Source organism: Carcharhinus amblyrhynchos, chromosome X (assembly GCF_965287045.1).
Source record: "Carcharhinus amblyrhynchos chromosome X, sCarAmb.v2.hapA, whole genome shotgun sequence".
Lineage (NCBI taxonomy): Eukaryota > Metazoa > Chordata > Chondrichthyes > Carcharhiniformes > Carcharhinidae > Carcharhinus > Carcharhinus amblyrhynchos.
In genome coordinates, this window is record NC_137359.1 from 12,068,935 (window position 1) to 12,087,853 (window position 18,919).

General features: G+C 43.8%; 1 protein-coding gene across 10 annotated transcripts in view; it reads left to right on the forward strand.

Annotated features, from left to right (window-relative positions):
- The window catches only part of LOC145361876 (tensin-2-like), a 314,264-nt gene that overhangs the window by 174,900 nt on the left and 120,445 nt on the right, over positions 1 to 18,919 (forward strand). For 9 of the 10 annotated variants that reach the window (XM_080217864.1, XM_080217866.1, XM_080217865.1 and 6 more), the window contains one exon: positions 10,285 to 10,329. In XM_080217864.1, coding sequence (XP_080073990.1) covers positions 10,285 to 10,329 — 45 coding nt within the window. Of the gene's footprint in view, positions 1 to 10,284; positions 10,330 to 15,575; positions 15,652 to 18,919 lie in introns of those variants that run through there. The other variant, XM_080217873.1, reaches the window with a different exon arrangement.

Here is an 18,919-nt window from a genome sequence, read left to right on the forward strand (position 1 = left end):
CGACTTTCCCTTCATGAACCCATGCTGCATCTGCTTGATTGAACCATTCTTTTCCAAGCGTCCTGTTATTTCTTCTATAATGATGGATTCCAGCATTTTCCCAACTACAGACGTTAAGCTAACTGGCCTGTAGTTACCTGCCTTTTGTCTACCTCCTTTTTTAAACAGTGATGTCACATTAGCTGTTTTCCAATCAGCTTGCACCTCTCCAGAGTCCAGCGAATTTTGATAAATTACAACTAACGCATCTGCTATTACTTCTGCCATTTCTTTTAGTATCCTGGCATGCATTCCATCCGGGCCCAGGGACTTGTCTTCCTTTAGTCCCATTAGCCTACCAAGCACTATCTCTTTAGTAATAGTAATTGTTTTAAGGTCCTCAATCAAATTTAAGGTCTCGATCATATCTCCTCTCAACTGTCTCCTTTCTGAAGCGAACAATCCCAACTTCTCCAATCAATCTTCATAACTAAAATTCCTCAGCCCTGCAACCATTCTCATGAATCTTTTCCACACTCTGTCCAACACCTTCACATCCTTCCTAAAGTGCAGAGCAGAATTGGACATATTACTTCAGCTATGGCAGAACCAGCATTTGATGTTAACATCATCTTATCTCTAGCTGGTACATTTGGCCAGGGAGAAATTGGTTTTGTACATGGAGTGTGAAACTGAGTTCATTGTGAAAGCCTCCTTTTTTTTCTCCAAAGGGGATATTTTGCAGCCTCCCTGCTGGTTTGTTTGAGGTTTTCAGTCATGTCTTTCGTAGTTGTCATTCCAAGTTGTGCACATCTAAAGAGTGCACCAACAGAAAACAGCAACTCAATCATCATCTTCCAGCAATGAGCTCTATGTCTGTTCACTGAACCTGGGATCAGAGCTAGAATGCCATCCAGCTTGGCTGCTCTTCATTGAAATAGGTATGACCATATAAACAAGGAGTTGGCCATGCAGCCCTTTCAGCTGTTTTAACAACACCATGGTTGATCTAGTAGTAACCTCAAATCTGCATCCCTCCTACCCTCGATAACCTATCATCCCCTTGCTTACCAAGAATCTATTTAGCTCTGCCTTAAGAACTCTGCTTCCATTGCCTTTTGAGGAAAAGAGGTCCAGAGACTTGCCACCCTTAGAGAGAAATATTTTGCCTCATCTCCATTTTAAATGGGCTACTTTTTATTACTAAACAGTGACCCCTATTTCAATGAACCTCAGGACATTGCAAAGTGCTTTATAGCCCATTAAGGGGTGGCACGATGGCACAGTGGTTAGCACTGCTGCGTCACAGTGCCAGGAATCTGGGTTTGGATTTTGGCCTCGCGTCACTGTCTGTGTAGAGTTTGCATGTTCTCCCCATATCTGCGTGGGTTTCCTCCGGGTGCTCCGGTTTCCTCCTACACTGCAAAGTTGTGTGGGTTAGATTGATTGGCCATGATAAACTGCCCCTTAGTGGCAGGGGGGTTAGCAGAGTAAACGAGTGGGGTTGCGGGGGTAGGACCTGGGTGGGATTGTTGCCAGTGCAGGCTCAATGGACCAAATGACCACCTTCTGCAGTGTAGATTCTATAAGTACTTTTAGAGGTGTGGTACTATTATAGTGTAGGAAATATGGTAACCAATTTATGTGTAGCAAGCTCCCATAAACAACAATGCGATCATGGTCAGATAATCCATTTTATTGACCATGTTTGAGGGATAAATATTGACCAAGGGAGAACTCAAAATAGTGCAGTGGGATCTTTTACATTTGGTTTTGAGTTCCTGAGGAACATTGGGACAAGAGTGAGAGACTGTAACACATCTAAATTTTAAGCTGCAGTGTATGTGACATAGAAGCAGGCCATTTGGCCCAACTGGCCCATGCCGCTGTTTATGCTTTGCATGAGATTCCTCCCACCCCTTCCTTCATCTCACTCTGTTACATTGTTATACTATTCCACTGAAAACAAATCCACCAAGTCCTTCATTGTACAGTCCAGATTGAGAGAGCGTGAGATAATTCACCTGAGGTTATTCCGTTTGTAGACATGAGTGGGCTCATGTTAACGCAGACATCAGTCATGTATTTGGAGACTCACCATATCCTCAGAACCTCGCAAAACATTTCACAGCCAGTCAAATACTTTTGGAAGGCAGTCACTGTGGTAATGTGGTAGAGTTGGCAGCTGTGATTAAATTTATTCCAGAGGTCTCATCACATGACTTTCCCCCACTCTCCAGCCATTAATCAGCCAACACATCAATCCTTCTGATGTACTGACCTTCCTATACTAATTGGAAAGCAAAAAGACTCATTACATAATTGGATGGTGACTGGCTGTCAGCCAAAGAACCACCTCCTCCTCCTCCTCCTCCTCCTCTCTCTCTCCCCCTCTCTCCCTCTCTCTCTCTTCTCCCCGCCACCCCACCCCGACCACACACATACACACACACACACACACACACACAACTTTGTATCTGGTTAAAAATAAATGTTCAAAGAAAGGGACAAAAAATCCCTTTTAACATCCTGCTGATATTTCTCCAGGATAACACACACAGCAGTGTCCTGGAGTTTGATATTTAATTACTGCAAACTCCAGGCCAACCCTGGATGGTTGGCAACACTATTAAAATGTAATTTTCTCACAATTTGAATCAATAACTGGTGAAATACAGTTTTGGTTTCCTTACCCTAAGGGAGGACAAGGGAGTCGAAGGTTACAGGGGCAGGGGGGAAGGCAAAGTGGAGTTGAGACTCCATGATCATATTGAATGATGGAGCAGGTGTGAAAGGCTGAATGGCCTTCTCCTGCTCCTATGTTTCCATGGTCCTATTCCAATATTATTTAGGAACTATATGTTCTTGTATATACATCCAGAGGTATTCACTATTGTATTACAGTCTGTGTATCAAACTAATAATGTGAAAACCTGCAGCAGATGGTGTGATCAGAGAAATGCATTTGATGAAGCTCCAGCAATTGAGTTTCAAAGTGAGGTTATTTTAAACCACTGGGAACCACAAGCTATAACACATCCGGCCGCCATATCCTTCAATTTCTTCCTCCCTAAAGCTTTTATCTTGTTTCTTCTTAAATGAAACTATGCTACTGACCCCAACCACTCCCTGTGCTGGCGAGTCCCACATTATCACCACTGCCTGGGTGAAGTGGTTTCAGTGAGAATGCACAGTGCAAGAAGAGAGTTTAGAGGATTCAGAAGAATATTTGGAAGGGCAATAGGCAGGAACAATACAATAGAAAAACCAAAGACTTACGATGGTGATAAAGGGTTAGATGATACAAATGAGACATGCATCAAAAATTTAAAGTGTGAGTCTTCAAGTGACAAAGAATTGTTGCTTATCACTCAGTAAATTGACAGCACATCAACTCTGTAGATTGGCTGATTCATGTCAGTAAGGTTCAACTATTGGTTTCCATTATAAAAGCTACTAGCATGGTTTGCAATGTGACTTGAAAACTATACCATGATGAGAAATTGTCCTGCGATCACTCCTAATGTTTCTTTGTTCTCCAACTATTAAAGGACTTTGCCTTAAACATTCACTCCCTCCACCACCGATGCACAGTGGCAGCAGTGTGTACTATCTACAAGATGTACTGCAAGAACTCATCAAGGCCCCTTAGACAGCACCTTCCAAACCCATGACCTCTTCCACCTAGAAGGATAATGGCAGCAAATACATGAGAACACCACCATCTGGAAGTTCTCCAAGCCACACAACATCCTGATTTGGAAATATACCTGCTGTTCCTTCACTGTTGCTGGGTCAAAATCCTTGAACTCCCTCCCTCACAAGCATGGTGGGTGTACCTACACCACATGATGCAACGGTTCAAGAAGGCAGCTCACCATCACCTTCGAGGACAATTAAGGATGGGCAATGAATGCTGGCGTAGCCAGCAATGCCCATATCCCATGAAATAACAGAAAAAAACAAATTGCTTCATTCCATGAATGAGTTAAAAAAAAAGGCAACATGCAACAGAAATAGACATTTGTAAATGGAGTGATTTCACAATTAACTTCCAGCCTTCGGCACAAGTGACAATTGAAATTGATAGTGAGAGCACCAAGAACAAGCACAAAACAGAACAAAACATCCTTGAAAATGAGCCTTCCAGCTGCTCTGTCACTGCTGTATTTATGACTGTCTTCTCAAGCCATTCACTGATGAGTGGTTTAAAAAAAGTTACTGTTCTTTTTAACTTGGGGACAAAACCAGAACCATTTATTTTACATATTGTCGTGAATTAAAAGGAGCTGGAGGTACTGATTAATCTCTGCTCTCTGCTTAGTTTAGTTTTGATGTAGAGATGCCGGCGTTGGACTGGGGTAAGCTTGTGGGATTACTATCAAATAAGCTGGTTGGACTCTAACCTGGTGTTGTGGGACTTCTTACTGTAGTTTAGTTTTGCCATCATACCATTGCTCGAGTGAAACTGCTGCTTTATAAATCAAAGATGCACATCTCTGTGCCTGTTTACACTTTGAAACTTCAAATGGTGATTCAAATCTGAAATATTGTTTTTGATTCATGATTCCTTCCCATGAATAGGATCTCATTTCACAGAAGAAGTTAAGTTTCAGAGCTTGGCAGGTGGATCCCTTTAAATTAAGAAAATGTTCTGCCATTCATTTCCGTGTTTATTTTTGGAGGGGTTTAAGTTTCAGAGAAATATGTTTGGTACTACACAAAGGACAGAATTAAACGGTGACATAGGGCAGGGGGAGACTGAGTACAAAAAGGAAGAGGTGTTGAAAAGAATAGTTTAGTCCCAATTATTACCAGATTGTGGCCAGTTTTGTGTTGTGAACTTGTAACTGCTGGAAAGTATGTTGAGAGAATCTAAACTCTCAGCACATAATTCAGAACTCAAGCACATAAGGGACGTCTTGTGGCACAGTGGGTAGCCTCACTGCCTCTGAGCCTGATGCTCCAAGTTTGAGTCCTACTCCGGAACTTGATGGCCATGGAAAGTGCGTTCATAATGCTGCCAAACAAGTTGGGTATCAATCTGCAAATCCTTCCAAACACACCAATTGGTAGGCGGTAAGAGTGGGAGAGCCATGCTTAATTTCCATATTATTAAAGCCCTGGAGGTGGATATATGAGGTTCTATAAACAGAACACAAGAGTTTATTCTGTCAAACATCTCGGCATGTATGCACATATGGCAGTTTGTACTCTTAAAGAGTGATGTCCCTCATGCTGTAAGTCCCTGGGGACAGCCTGGCGAACTATTCCCTTCCTAATATCCAACTATTTACCCCCTCACATGATTGATCTGGACAGGTTCCCACTTTATTACCATTGAATGCCAAAGAGAATGTACTTCAGAGAAATGTAACAACACCTTCCATTTATATGGCACCTTGAACATAGCGAAACAGCCCATAATGCTTCACAGCAGCAATTATTGTACAAAATTTGACAGTGTGTTACATGAGATAGTAGGCCTGATGACCAAAAGCTTGGTCAAAGAGGCAGGTTTAAGGGGGTACAGCAATTAGAATCGAGGATGCACGAGAGTCCAGAAATAGAGGAGCACAGATATCTTGGAGGGTTGTGGGGCTGGAGGAGATTACGGAGATACAGAGGGCGAGGCCATTGAGGGATTTAAAAACAAGGATTGGTAGGTCAATGAGCGCAGAGGTGCTGGGTGAACAGGATGTGGTGTGAGTTCAGATGCAGGCAGTTTTGGGTGAGTTGAAATCTCTGGAGGTGGAAGTTGGGAGACCAGCCAGAATCATGTTGAAATCATCAAATCTGGAGGTAACAAAGGCTACCTGGAGAGGAGTTTTTTAGGAGCTTCTTTCAATGAAGATATGAATGAAAGCTAAGTCGGATGGAGAGAGTCAGTCATAACACAGTGTAACTGAAAGAGCTCTCTGTCTGGGCTTAATTTCCATATTATTAAAGCCCTGGAGATGGATATATGAGGTTCTATAAACAGAACACAAGAGTTTATTCTGTCAAACATCTCGGCATGTATGCACGTATGGCAGTTTGTACTCTTAAAGTTCGTTTTCACAAGTGAGGTGACTGTAACATAGAACTGACAAAGTTCTGGCTGAGCTGCTCTCTAAGCATTATGAAAATAATCATGTTGTGTTTTTCATGACTGCCAGACTTCCCAAAGCACTTTACAGCGAATGATGTCCTTTTGAAGTATAGCTACTGTTGTAATATATGAAATACAGCAGTTAATCTGTGGACAGCAAGCTCCCACAAGTAGCAATGTTATAATAGTCAGATAATTCATCTTCGTGATGTTAGTTGAGGGATAAAGGTTGGCCAGGACATCAGGGAGAAACCCCTCTTCAAAATAATGTCTTAGAACCTTTTATATCCACCCCAGAGACTCAGTGGCACCTCTGAGAGTATAGCGCTCCCCATTACTGCCTTGGTGTGTCAGACTTGATTGAAAGCAATAACTGTGTTGTACAAGACTTCATGAAGTTTTTTGGTTATGGTCCTTGTGATTCACTGTGGAAAATTTGGTGTCAGATTAGCCTGCGATCTCCTGTGGCATTGTTCATGGTCAAATGTTAATTCTAGGAGTAAACGCAACCTGAGATCACTTAGTGTTGGAATGTTGAGCGCAATTTTCCCAGCCCACCACGCTGCTGGAGTAGCACAGCACAGCAGGCTGGGAAATGTCAGTGGGGGACTTGTAGTGGGATTCGCGACCGGCATCCAGCCAATCGCGACTTTCCCAGGCCATTTTCTATGGCATAATCAGCCTCACACCAGGAAACAGTGTGAGGCTGATTACACTATTTAAATCATCATTTTACTATCATTAGGGAGCCTGGGGTGGTGTCCTCTGGGCTTGCAACTGTTTTTGCCCCCGCCGGGAGAGGTTCCCACCAGTGGGGATTGAAGTGGATGGCTTAGCTGGTGGGGGCAGAGGCCATTGAGATCCTCCGGCAGGTCAAGGACAGGGGGCTGTGTTCCTTGGATAGTGCCAACATTCCACCCTGGCAATGCCACCGGGCACCACCAAGGGGGCGGAACCCGCTAGAGGGGGACAATTGGTAGCGTGGGGAGAACAGCTGAGCAATCTGCATTAGGGATCGGTGGGGGAGGGAAGGAGGCTGGGCTGGCTATGGTGGGTGGGGGGGGGGGGGGGGGGGGGGGGGGGGGTTCCCGGAAGTCGGTGATCGTGGGGGACTTGGCATAGACATTGGGAGGCCGGCAATGGAGGGAGTGGGGATGGCTCAGCACACTGATGCTGGCCTCTTTGGTGGGATTTGGAATGTGCTGCTGGAAAGGATGCTGGAAGCAGATTCAAAAATAACTGTCAATGTTACGTACTTGAAAAGGAAAATATACACAGGGCTGGGGGAACGGGATACATTGTATGAGTCAAATAGTGGGCCAAGCGATCTCTTTCTGTGCTGTATGTTTCAAAGCCTTTAAAGTAAGGGAAAACAACTTGCACACCAAGACAATTGAGCACCAACATTCCTGGAAAATAAGGGATGTGAGCTATTTTCTGGTGCGATTCCAATGCTGCACTTCTTTTTTGATGCAACCTGTCTGTCAGTAAGTCATGAAGTATGACAGCATAGTTGGTTTTTTTTAACAAATGTGTGGCAGATCCACCCAACATCTGGTCTGTGCCCATCGCCCACACACTGAGCCCTGATTTCTGGTGGCATCACAACCTGTCACACTACGTCAACTCAAGCTGTTGAGTGGATTGTTGACCTTGACATCAAACTATACTGCTTCCCCAGCTGTCCAAACAAAATAAATCCCCAAAGCCCTCAAAGGCAGCTGTGAGATTTGGGACTAAAAGGGTGCCAAGCAGTTCTCAACCCTGCCCCTCCTGGGTTTGGGGCCACAGCACACGTAATTTTCTAAAAATTCCAGCCTAATTGCAAATTGTCTTGGATAGCTGCAGTAAGAGTGGCCTCACTAAGGCCTGGTGTCAGGTTAATGAACACTAAAAATATCAGCAATGTTAATTGAGGGGAGGGAAGGTGCATTCTTTCTGTAAGGCATGATGGGAAAATCATGATCCTCCGAGCACCAAATCTTTTGCCAGTTTGCATTTTATTGTCAGAAAAGCTGAAAGACCAGCTGACACACTTAGAATTCATCCATTGAACATTGAGAATGTGAATCTGTCATATTGCTTTACTGGTTCAGATTTAGTGACAGTCACTTTGTGAAATGCAGGAAGTGTTTATGCACAGTGCTCAGGCACTAGCAGAGCACATAGGCTAAAGCAGGTTTTCATCATGCAGAGGTTATTCCATAGAAAAGACTCTGAGTAATATCAGCTCAAAGACCCCCCAAGAAGTCCCCATGGTGTTCTCAGTGCCACTTCTGCTGTCACTGCTGCCACTTAGTGCCAGCCATTTGGGGACTCTCACTGGCACTCCACTAGTCTGCCCCCCAAGTTGATTGCACTTGGCTTTGTACATGTGCATTTTAGGAGAAGCACTTTCCAAAATTTAATCCCATGTATCACCTAAATAACCATTCAACATCCAAAAATCTTTGATTATTTTACTAAACTAGCTAAATTCATTGTTGTGATTAGCTCAGGAGCAAGGACTTGGAAGGACCTGCTGATGGGTTTAGATGGAGAGGCTTGTGTGGAGCATAGGCACTGGCACAAAGCAGTTGGTCTGAATGGACTATTGCTGTTTAAAGTTAATGTAATCTAGAACTTTCTGAATAAGATGAATGATTACCTAACACTATTGTTAATAATTCAGGATTGCAGAGAGAAACTACATTCAGATCAAATTGTCTCTGATATTTTAGCAGAGGTGTAAACCGCTGTAAATAAGCTAGTTCTAGAATGTGAAAGAGAAATTTTGTCCCAGTGCCATGAACATTTCCATAATCATTTCACTCACAGCCATTTCAAGGCTTTGCCAAGTCAGCTGGTGGCATATTTCTGCCATCACCAAGACGACCTATTTCCATCTCATAATATCATCAGTCTCCACCCCCTGCCTCAGTTATTCTGCTGCTGAAACCCTCATCCATACCTTTTATTGCCTCCAGACTCCACTGCTACAATTCACTCCTGGCTGCTCCCCCACATTCCACTCTCTGTAAACTTGAGGTTACACAAAACTCTGCTGCCTGTGTCTTAATTCACACCAAGTCCCGTTTCCCCCCTCACCCGCCGTACTCATTGATCTACACAGGCTCCCAGTCAAGCAATGTCTTGATTTTAAAATTCTCATCCTTATTTTCAAATCCTTTCATGGCCTCACCCCTCCCTATCTCTGTAATCTCCTCCAGCACCCACAACCCTCTGAGATCTCTGCGCCCCTCTAATTCTGGCCTTGTGAACGATCCCAACTTCAATCGCTGTATCATTGGCGGCTGTGTTTTTAGCTGTCTGGGCCCCAAGCTCTGGAATTTCCTCCCTAAACCTCTCCATCTTGCTCTCCTCCTTTAGGACACTCCTTAAAATCTGTCTCTTTGACCAAGCTTCTGGTCAGTAGATCTCATGTCACCATATTTGGATTGACAGTAAATTTTGTTTTATAATGTTCCTGTCAAACACCTTGGGACATTTTTTGAAACTGTAAATGTACATTGTTGTTGTGGCGGGGCTAGTGGCTACCGTTGCTGTCATAGATTGGGGAGAGATGGTTAGCCAGGATTCCTACTGCTGACCACTTTGGGTAAAGGCAGGATGAAGGTGGTTGTGATGCTCTTGGCAGTGTAGTGTGCCAATGCACGGTGCCAAGGCTCACAGTTGGGTGAGGTCCCGAAGGGTGCATTCCAGGGTAAAATAAAGGAAATGTACATCATAATGCTTCCAGTTTGTCTGCATCAAACCTAATCTGGCTTCCCCGCACAGTCCCAAGTACTTACTAATTAAGGGATGCAAGGGCAAGGTCAATTATACAAGGGTGCAAGGATCACTTCTCAGCCTTTTGGCTAAGATCAAACGTCAGATTAAGCCCAAGATGGGGTGCAGTGGCTGATCTTGTCAGCTTGGATTTTGTTGTCTCTCTTGTGGGGACCATGAGTTGGATTCCATTGGATTTTGACTTGCTTCTTGGAGCAAGCAAGGAATGGATTCACTCTGTCCACTCTGAGCATCGGCTTTGTAACTTTAAGGATGGAGTAAAAAATCATTTTAAAAAACGGACATTCATGCTGTCACAGGCCTGAGCACAGGATTTGGGAAGAGCTGGTGTATGGAAAGCAAAATGGTCTTGTTGCCCAGCTGTTTTCATTATAAATTGATTCCCAAATGATCTGGACCTTTGTTTTTTTGTGTGTGCTTTACAGGTAATGACCATCTGTGTGCCTCCAGCCCCACGGAGCCTGGAACTTGTAAGTACCCTGGCAATCTCTGCTAGCAAGAAAGACAAAACCATGACCTATCTTGTGTAAGCAGATGCTTATCCAAGAATTTAATCTCAGCAATTAATTTCTGTGTTGTTCCTACTCATGTTTCATGAGAGCTCAAGGTAGTGCCCTATTTCTGTCCATGGTAACATTGCCTGCATTGGCTACTATATGCCTGACATCTAATCAGTGATCCTCAAACTGGGCAACATTGGACAAGTGGGTGATTTCCAGTAGAGTCATATGAGACATTGGTTCATGGCAGATATATAAACACAGTTAAAATCAACAAGTTGGGCCTGTAATATAGGCTGCAAAGACAGCCAAGTGATGTTGCAATAAACTCTCTTATCTTCCAGCTTGGATACTTTTTATTTTGCTTTGAGGAGGTTTACTGGGATGATCCCAGGCATGGAAGGATTGCCATATTAAACAGGTTGGGTCTGTACTCCTTGGAATTCAGAAAAATGAGAGCTAATATGGTTTAACCATATAAAATTTTCAGGGGGTTAGACAGGGTAAATGTTTCCATTTACAGAGTAGGATGTTTCCATTCATAGGAAAACGTAGGATCATAGTGCATAGTCACAGAGTAAGGGGTTGCTCATTTAAGACGGATTAGAGAAGTAATTTCTTCTCTCAAAGCGTGGTGAATCTTTGGATCTCTTTACGCCAGGAAGCTGTAGAGGCCAAGTTGTTCAACATTTTCAAGGCTGCGATCGATAGGTTTTTGTTCAATCAAGGACCTAAGGGTGATGGAGAGAAGGTAGATGTAATGTCCTGACTATGTTAGGGGTTGTGGGTTTTAAACAAAAAGAAAATAATGTGGTTTGCACACATGGATTCAAACTAACAACAGATTTATTCTAGGAGCTATTCTCTGCACTGCACAGAGTACAAATTGAAAGTAAAACAGCAGCCTTTGCAACATCCTAATGACATCACCATCAAATCATGTGACTGGCTCTTAAAGCAATCATGCAATCCTTTTAAATATATTACAGTAGGAAAATGGACATAGTGAGTGTTAGATAAGTCCTGATTTTATTAAATGGCAGAGCAGGCTCGAAGGGATTAATGGCCTACTCCTGTTTCTATTTCTTATGGTCCTCATGTTTTCTTTACACTTTAAGAGAAAGAGAAGGCAATAGAGCCAGGATATTCCAGCACCCATAATCAGACTCTCTTTTAAATTGGTACTGTCAAACAGTTTGGAAAAGCTCACTGTTCCACTAGTTAGGCAGGCCAAATACGAAGCCAGCATGATGAGCAGTACATCCAGTTTGGCATTTTTTTACCAGCTGCCTTTAAAGATTTTGTTCAACATAACCTGACATGAGCACAGACCAAACTAAAACATCCATTTTAATCACACCCGCATTTCAAACATAAAACACTAATTTTCTAAATAGGTAAACAAGGGGAAGCTGGATACATTCACGAGAGAGAAAGGAAGAGAAGAGTATGCTGATAAAGTAAGATGAAAAAGGGTAGGTGGAGGTTCATGTGGAGCTTAAAACACTAGCATGGACCAGTTGGGCCAAATGGCCTGTTTTTGTGCTGTAGATGACAGACATTTTTCAGAAAGGCAAAAGAAATATCAGGATACGCTGGCCCAATCCATAGATGTGGTGGTCTGAATACTGGAGAGTTGATGGGCTCAGTGATTCTTTCCTGATTGCCAGCCTTTAACTTATTCCCTCTGCATTTTTTTGTGCTCAAGTCCTGGAGTGGGCTTTCTGATTGGGACCTTCTGATTTGGAGAGTGCTATCAGTTGAGCCATGGCTGAAACCTGTAGGGGAGAAACTATTAGCCTCAGTTGTAAACTTAGGTTTCTCATTTTTTTTAATAGAAAAGCTTTTCCTCAGTGGCCAGCACTGAATTTTCATTTCAGACAAGGCACGTCATTACTCTTGCCAAAACTGATTCTCCCTAAGGACTCTCTGGTGCAGATGCCAGTGTGACTTCAAATGGGAAATTCGAATCTCTGTGAAATCTATTCAAGTCAGGGCGGACATTTTATAAAAAGCTGCTTTGTTTGCCTGAGAGCAAAATATGAAATCATTTTTGGGGCAGAATCCAGCCATTGTCACTTCATGCTCACTATATATCTGGCCTGCAAACTCAAGTAACAGGAATCCCACGTCGCAAGCTTCTGGTTGGAAATCATAGAGGCTGATGCCATTCAGCCCATTGTGTCTTTGTTGGATCTTTTAAAGACAAATCCAGCTTGTTGCACTTGCACGGGTTCAGGCTGTCTGCAGTTGGGAAGGCAGCAATAAAACTCACTCTGCTAGTACAGTTTGGCAATGTGAGAGTCAAAGATTAGCATTAGGCATGATTAACCTCATCTGGAATTTGTTCAGTGGCAATACTGATGAGCCATTTAAAGAAGCACATTAGCTCCTTCACTTGGGGGAGTTCTGGGGTGAGAGGCATTGCCCAGAGCAAAAGAGCAGATTTTGGTGTGGCCATGACTTGCTTGATGGCTAAAGTCAGACTGTTCTATTGACACACTGCAGCCATTCAAGATGGTGGCTTGCCCACTATCTCCTCGAGGGCAGCTAAGGATGACCAATAAATGCTGGCCTAGACAGGGATGCCCACATCCCGTGAATGAATAAATTTGAGGAAAAACTGGGCACTGTGTTCAAGCTGTGATCTGACCTGTTTCAGCCGGCTTTAGTGCTATAGTCCTATTTGCTTTATTGAGCACCTCCTCTTCATGAGTGTACTATTCTGCCCACATAATAAATAGGAGCAGGACTAGACCAAATGGCCCCTTGAGCCTCCTCTGCCATTCAATAAGATCATGCTTAACTGATCTGGTATATCAACTCCACTTCCTGTCCTTTCCCCATCGGTTTTGATTCTCCTACACTAGCTCCCAGTCTGACAATGCCTTGATTTTAAAATTCCCATCCTCATTTTTAAATATCTCCATGGTCATGCCCCTCACCCCCTCATCTCTGTAATAACCACCCCCGTCCTAAAACCCTCTGAGATCTGTGCACGTCCCCGAATTTCAGCACTATTGTTGACCACGCCACTGAGGCCCAAAGCTCTGGAATTCCTATTTTGAACCTCTCTGCTCTCTTTCCTGATTTAAGCTGCTTCTTAAAGCTGACATCCTTCATTTGTGTTAATATCTGTTCACATCCTGATGTGTAAAATGCAGGATGCCTGGCTGAGAGCCAAGGCAGATGAAATACAGGGTTACGCTGACAGAAACTACTTGAAACGGTTCTATGAAGCCCTCAACACTCTCTATGGACCTCAATCTCTCGGGAGTTCCCCCCTCCTGAGTACAGATGGTACAACTCTCATTACAGAGAGGGCTCAGATCCTGCAGAGATGGGCTGAACACTTTGAAGCCGTCCTCAACCGACCGTCATCTATTGACGATGAGGCAATAGACAGGATTCCCCAGGTCGATATCAACAGTGCCATGGATGACCCACCGGTAGTAACCAAAGTCACGAAAGCTGTCAGCCAGCTATCCAGTGGCAAAGCCCCAGGGGCAGATGCCACACCTGCAGAGATCTACAAAGCTCACCAAGTTGTTCCAGTCCTTTTGGAAGCAAGGGTCTATTCCTCAGGAACTTAAAGATGCTTCCATCGTACACCTCTACAAAAGGAAGGGCAATTGGCAAATATGCGACAACCACCAAGGAATCTCGCTGCTCTCCATCACAGGAAAAACCCTCGCAAGAGTCCTGCTAAATCGTCTGGTCACTCATCTGGAGCTGGGCCTGCTTCCAGAGTCACAGCGTGGCTTCCGCAAAGGTCGTGGGACTATTGACATGATTTTTGCTGCGCGCCAACTTCAGGAGAAGTGTCAGGAGCAGAATCGTGAGCTCTACACAACCTTTGTTGACCTCGCGAAAGCCTTCGACACTAAGCCAAGAAGGCCTGTGGAGGATCATGTCAAAGTTCAGCTGCCCCCCCCAAATTCATTCAAATGGTACGCCAGTTCCATGATGGCATGATGGCCAGAGTACTGGATAGCGGAGAATGGTGTCAAACAGGGCTGTGTGCTCGCACCCACACTGTTCAGCATGATGTTTACTGCCATGCTGAATGATGCCTTCCAGGACAGTGTTGCTGGAATCAGCCTCAAGTACAGAGTGGATGGGAAGCTCTTCATCCTGAGGAGACTGCAAGCTATTACCAAAGTGAAGGAGACTTTTCTGAGAGACTTCCTCTTTGCCGATGACTACACCCTGTATACTGGCTCAGAGCCAGAGATGCAAGTCAGTATGGACAAATTTTCCACGGCTTGTGACAACTTTGGACTTACCATCAACATTAAAAAGACTGAAGTCATGCACCAGCCTGCTCCTCATGCACCGTACACAGAACCCATAATCACAATCAAAGGGCAGAAACTACAGCCAGTGGACCAGTTCATTTATCTTGACAGCACCCCCTCCCAAGCAGTGACTATTGATACAGAAGTTAACTGCAGAATAGCAAAGGCAAGTTCTGCTTTCGGTAGACTGCGCTCCACTGTATGGGAACGTCAAGGAATCAGCCCAGCAACAAAACTGAAGGTCTACAGTGCCGCAGTACTCACCTATCCTCCTGTATGACTGTGAAACGTGGACTGTGTATCGAAGGCATGCAAGACAGCTCAATCATTTCCACATGACTTGTCTTTGCAGAATATTATGCATCAGATGGTGAGACAAAGTACCAGACACTGAAGTTCTTTCTAGAGCAAGTCTACAATCAGTCCACACACTGCTGATGAGTGCGCAGACCTGGTGGGCAGGTCACGTCATCCGTATGTCAGATGAGCGCAGACCAAAGCAGCTCCTTTTTGGGGAACTCTCTGCTGGAAAACGCTCGCATGGAGGGCAGAAGAAATGTTTCAAAGACACACTCAATGCCTCCCTGAAGTCACTTGACATAAACACAACAACCTGGGAAACACTGGCACAAAACTGCCCTACCTGGTGCTGCCTCATCCACAAAGGCTGTCAAGCTCACGAAGCAAGGTGTATTGCTGAAACACAACTTAAGCACAAGCTGCACAAGTCCAGAGCCACCAGCGCAATAATTGCAATGTCTACGCAAGTCTGTCCAATATGTGCCAGGACATTCCGTGCCTGAATTGGCCTGATCAGTCATCTTCGGACACACCGCAACCAGCCTCAAAATGACTAATGGTGTCAAGGTCCTCATCGATGACGATGGATGAACAACGATCCCTTCACATGGCTTGATGTTAAACTTTGTTTGGCGCTGCTATAAAGTGTGTTGAGATGTTTTCCACATTACCACAGAAGACAACAGAGGGACAGGTGAATTGAGCAGGTATCTTTCCAATCAGTTAACCCCACCTTAACCCATGTTCACCCAACCCAGTTAACAACAGGGACAGAACTTTGAATTTGACTTTAAGTTAACGAGCGTTTACTGTATAGGTTCAGGTGTGTACTGAAAGCCCAAGGTGCTTTTCCCTTCGCAGTTTTCTTCCTAAAGTTTGAACTTATTTGAATCAGGAAGCAGCTGTCTCATTTTAAACTTGCATAATGAACTTCTATCCCATTCTATCCCTGTGCCCAGGGCTGAAATGCAAAGGCCGCTAAGCAGTTAAAGAAGGTCACCTCCTGCTTTTGATATCTGACTGCCAATGCAGATGGCACAGAGAATGGAAACATTATGCTTGTGTAGTGGGCAGCTGCTGTTTGGAGGTTTTTGTTAAGCCCTTCCTAATCTTTGAAGTGTGCTGTCACTAAAAATGAGATAGTTACTGCAGGGTTGAATGGGATAGAAGTTCATTATGCAAGTGGGGAAAAAAATCTCTCAAACACATCTCTGTTAGAGCAGGGGTAGCTACAAACAGAGATGGAGTAATACCAGCTGCATCTAATCCTCAGTCTCCAGAGATACAGTGCATTTAGAATCCTGGAATCCCTGCAGTGCAAGAGGATGCCATTCGGCCCATTGAGCCTGCACCAACAATAACCCCACATATTTACCCTGCTAATCCCCTTGACACTAAGGGGCAATTTAGCACGGCCAATCAACCTAATTTTTGGAGTGCGGGAGGAAACCTACACAGACTCAGGGAGAACTTTGTCTTCATTGTGAGACACCTCAGAGCTAAGAAGTTGCTAGTTGATTCAAGGCCCTAGTTGGCCCAAGGAGTGCAACTCAAACCTGGTCCCGATCGCTCCATACCGTGTTGTCTGAGTTGTGGACAGTACAACATTTATGTTCAAGCCAAAGGGCACCCACATATAGCATAGGGAGGTTGGGAGTATGGGCCTCAGAACTTGAATAATTTTGTTAAGTGTCTCATTTTCTAATTTATTTCAATTTCGCATTTATTTCAATTGTGTTTTGGTAATGCTGGTTACTTTTTGTTGAATATAATCACTGTTTGTAACTCTGCTCTCATAACTCAGTTGAGAAATTAACCTATTTGATCTGTTGTGTTTAGTACAAGGAAAAAGGGGTCATTTAATTGGAACAGCTAACACCTTAAGCCTCAACTAAGCTTAACAATTATGTCATCTTTCACTTTTACCTCGTAAACATTGCATACTGCATTCTTTCCTTTCAATTCAATGGAGGGGGGGTGGGGGGGGTGCGGAACTGACTTTAATTAGAAGCAGCATGAACACAGGACTGAAGTGTGGCAGAATACACAAGCGACAGGGTAGAATTTCAGGAAAAGAAGCAAATTGTGTACATAAATATATTTGATCAGCTGAGGTCTGTTTACAGTGGAAATGACGGTGAGGAAATGTCAACAGAGTTGAACAGGTTATTCATAAAGCAATTAAATGACAGGTACTGTATCCTTTCCCTTATTTACAAAAACAGCTAATTCTGTGTACATCATCGTTATCTGTAATTAAAAGCTGCTCTCCTGCAAAGCTAAATATAATTAAAAGCTGGCTTCAGCTGCATCTGATTGCTAGACAATAAATGAGCCATACCAGCCCCCATCATTTTCCTGTCATTCTGGATTGACTGATTTCTATTAGGCTTTAAGCTCAAATGAAGTAAGGCTGATTTTAGGGCAGGCAGTTGAAATGGCCGCAGCAGCTTACAGCCAATCTGGTTGGTTACAAGTATGTGTAAGCTGCTCCTTTCGATCGGCGAGAGGGACGCCTGCGGATCCTTCCTTCAGTGCGCAGTTTGGGCTATAACGATGTCTTGAGGGCCCAACTGTAATTTTAACCTGCAGTCAAAGACAGGGAGCCATTTTATGTTCACCACTAGACCAAATGATCCAGGGACTGAAGAGCCCAGAAAGGGAATGTTTTCCCTTTCTTCAGAGACAGAGAGACTGGAAAAGCTGAGATTGTTCTCCTTGCAGCAAAGAAGGTTAAGGGGCGATTTAATAGAGGCATTCAAAATCATGAGGGACTTTGATAGAGAAATAAGCAGAAACTGTTTCTATTTGCAAAAGGGTTCATAACTGGAGGGCACAAATTTAAGGTGATTGCTAAAAGAAGCAGAGGAGTTGCTAAAAGAAGATGAGGAGTTTTTTTATGCAACGAGCTGTTCTGATTTGGAATGTGTTGATGTACAGATTCAATAGTAACAATAATAAGGGAATTGGACAAATTCTTGAAGGAGAAAAATTTACAAGGCTATGGGGAAAGAGCAGGAAAGTGGGATTGACTGAAGAGAGACAGCACGTTGGACCAAATGGCTCCCTTCTGTGCTGATTTGTTCTATGAAATTTAAAAATGCCCAGCCCTGCCGGTTACCCCAGCCTCTGGACGAATGAACCCATTCCTGGCACTCAGCAGGTTATAAAGCAATCACCTGCAGTGAATCTCAGTTCAGTGCAAAATGTCAACTGTCTCATTTATCAGTGTCCTGCATTGAACAATCACACTCGCTGCTGGGGCTTCAACAAAATGACTCTGCTTCCAGAACAAGCTGATAATCCTGGTGGCTGGGGCCAATCTCCAGTTGTCTCCCTACTGAAAGGAGGAGAAACATTGTGTATGTTCCTGCCTTTCATTTGATCAGCAAATGCCCAAGTGCACCTAGGACTGCAAAATAGAAAGGTAAAGGGGAGATCAGGCTCTTTTCAGCCAGTGGCTGCTGAGGAGGGTGTCAGATTCAGAAAGCTGATGATCACATGGTAACAGAACGTTAGTAAATCGGAAAGTAAGACTTTTGTTGGGCCCAGGGGTTGAGATACTTGTACAACCTGTTGCTTGTCCAGGCCTCCATACTGTTCCCAGGAAATTTCCAATTACCTATTCAAAATTTCTCAAGATTTGAATACGTAGAGTGTAAATATGTGGTGTCTGAATGTCCTACGATTAGCAATGGCAAGTCTCCCACTAGCACAGATCTCTACTGTGTGTCTACTGTTGATGTATACTGACTTTAGTGTGTTTGCGTGCTGCAGCATTTTATCCTTGTTAGTTTATTGCTCTTTTCAAATGTGCGAGCTCAGGGATCAGCAACTGTTATTTAACCTGAAGTGCCTTTTTATAACAAAAATTGTCGAAAATAAAAATTGAGAGCCACGAGGCAAAAAATTAGCATTTCTAAACCAAAGACATGCCAAATTGCCAAATGTCTCTGGTAGAA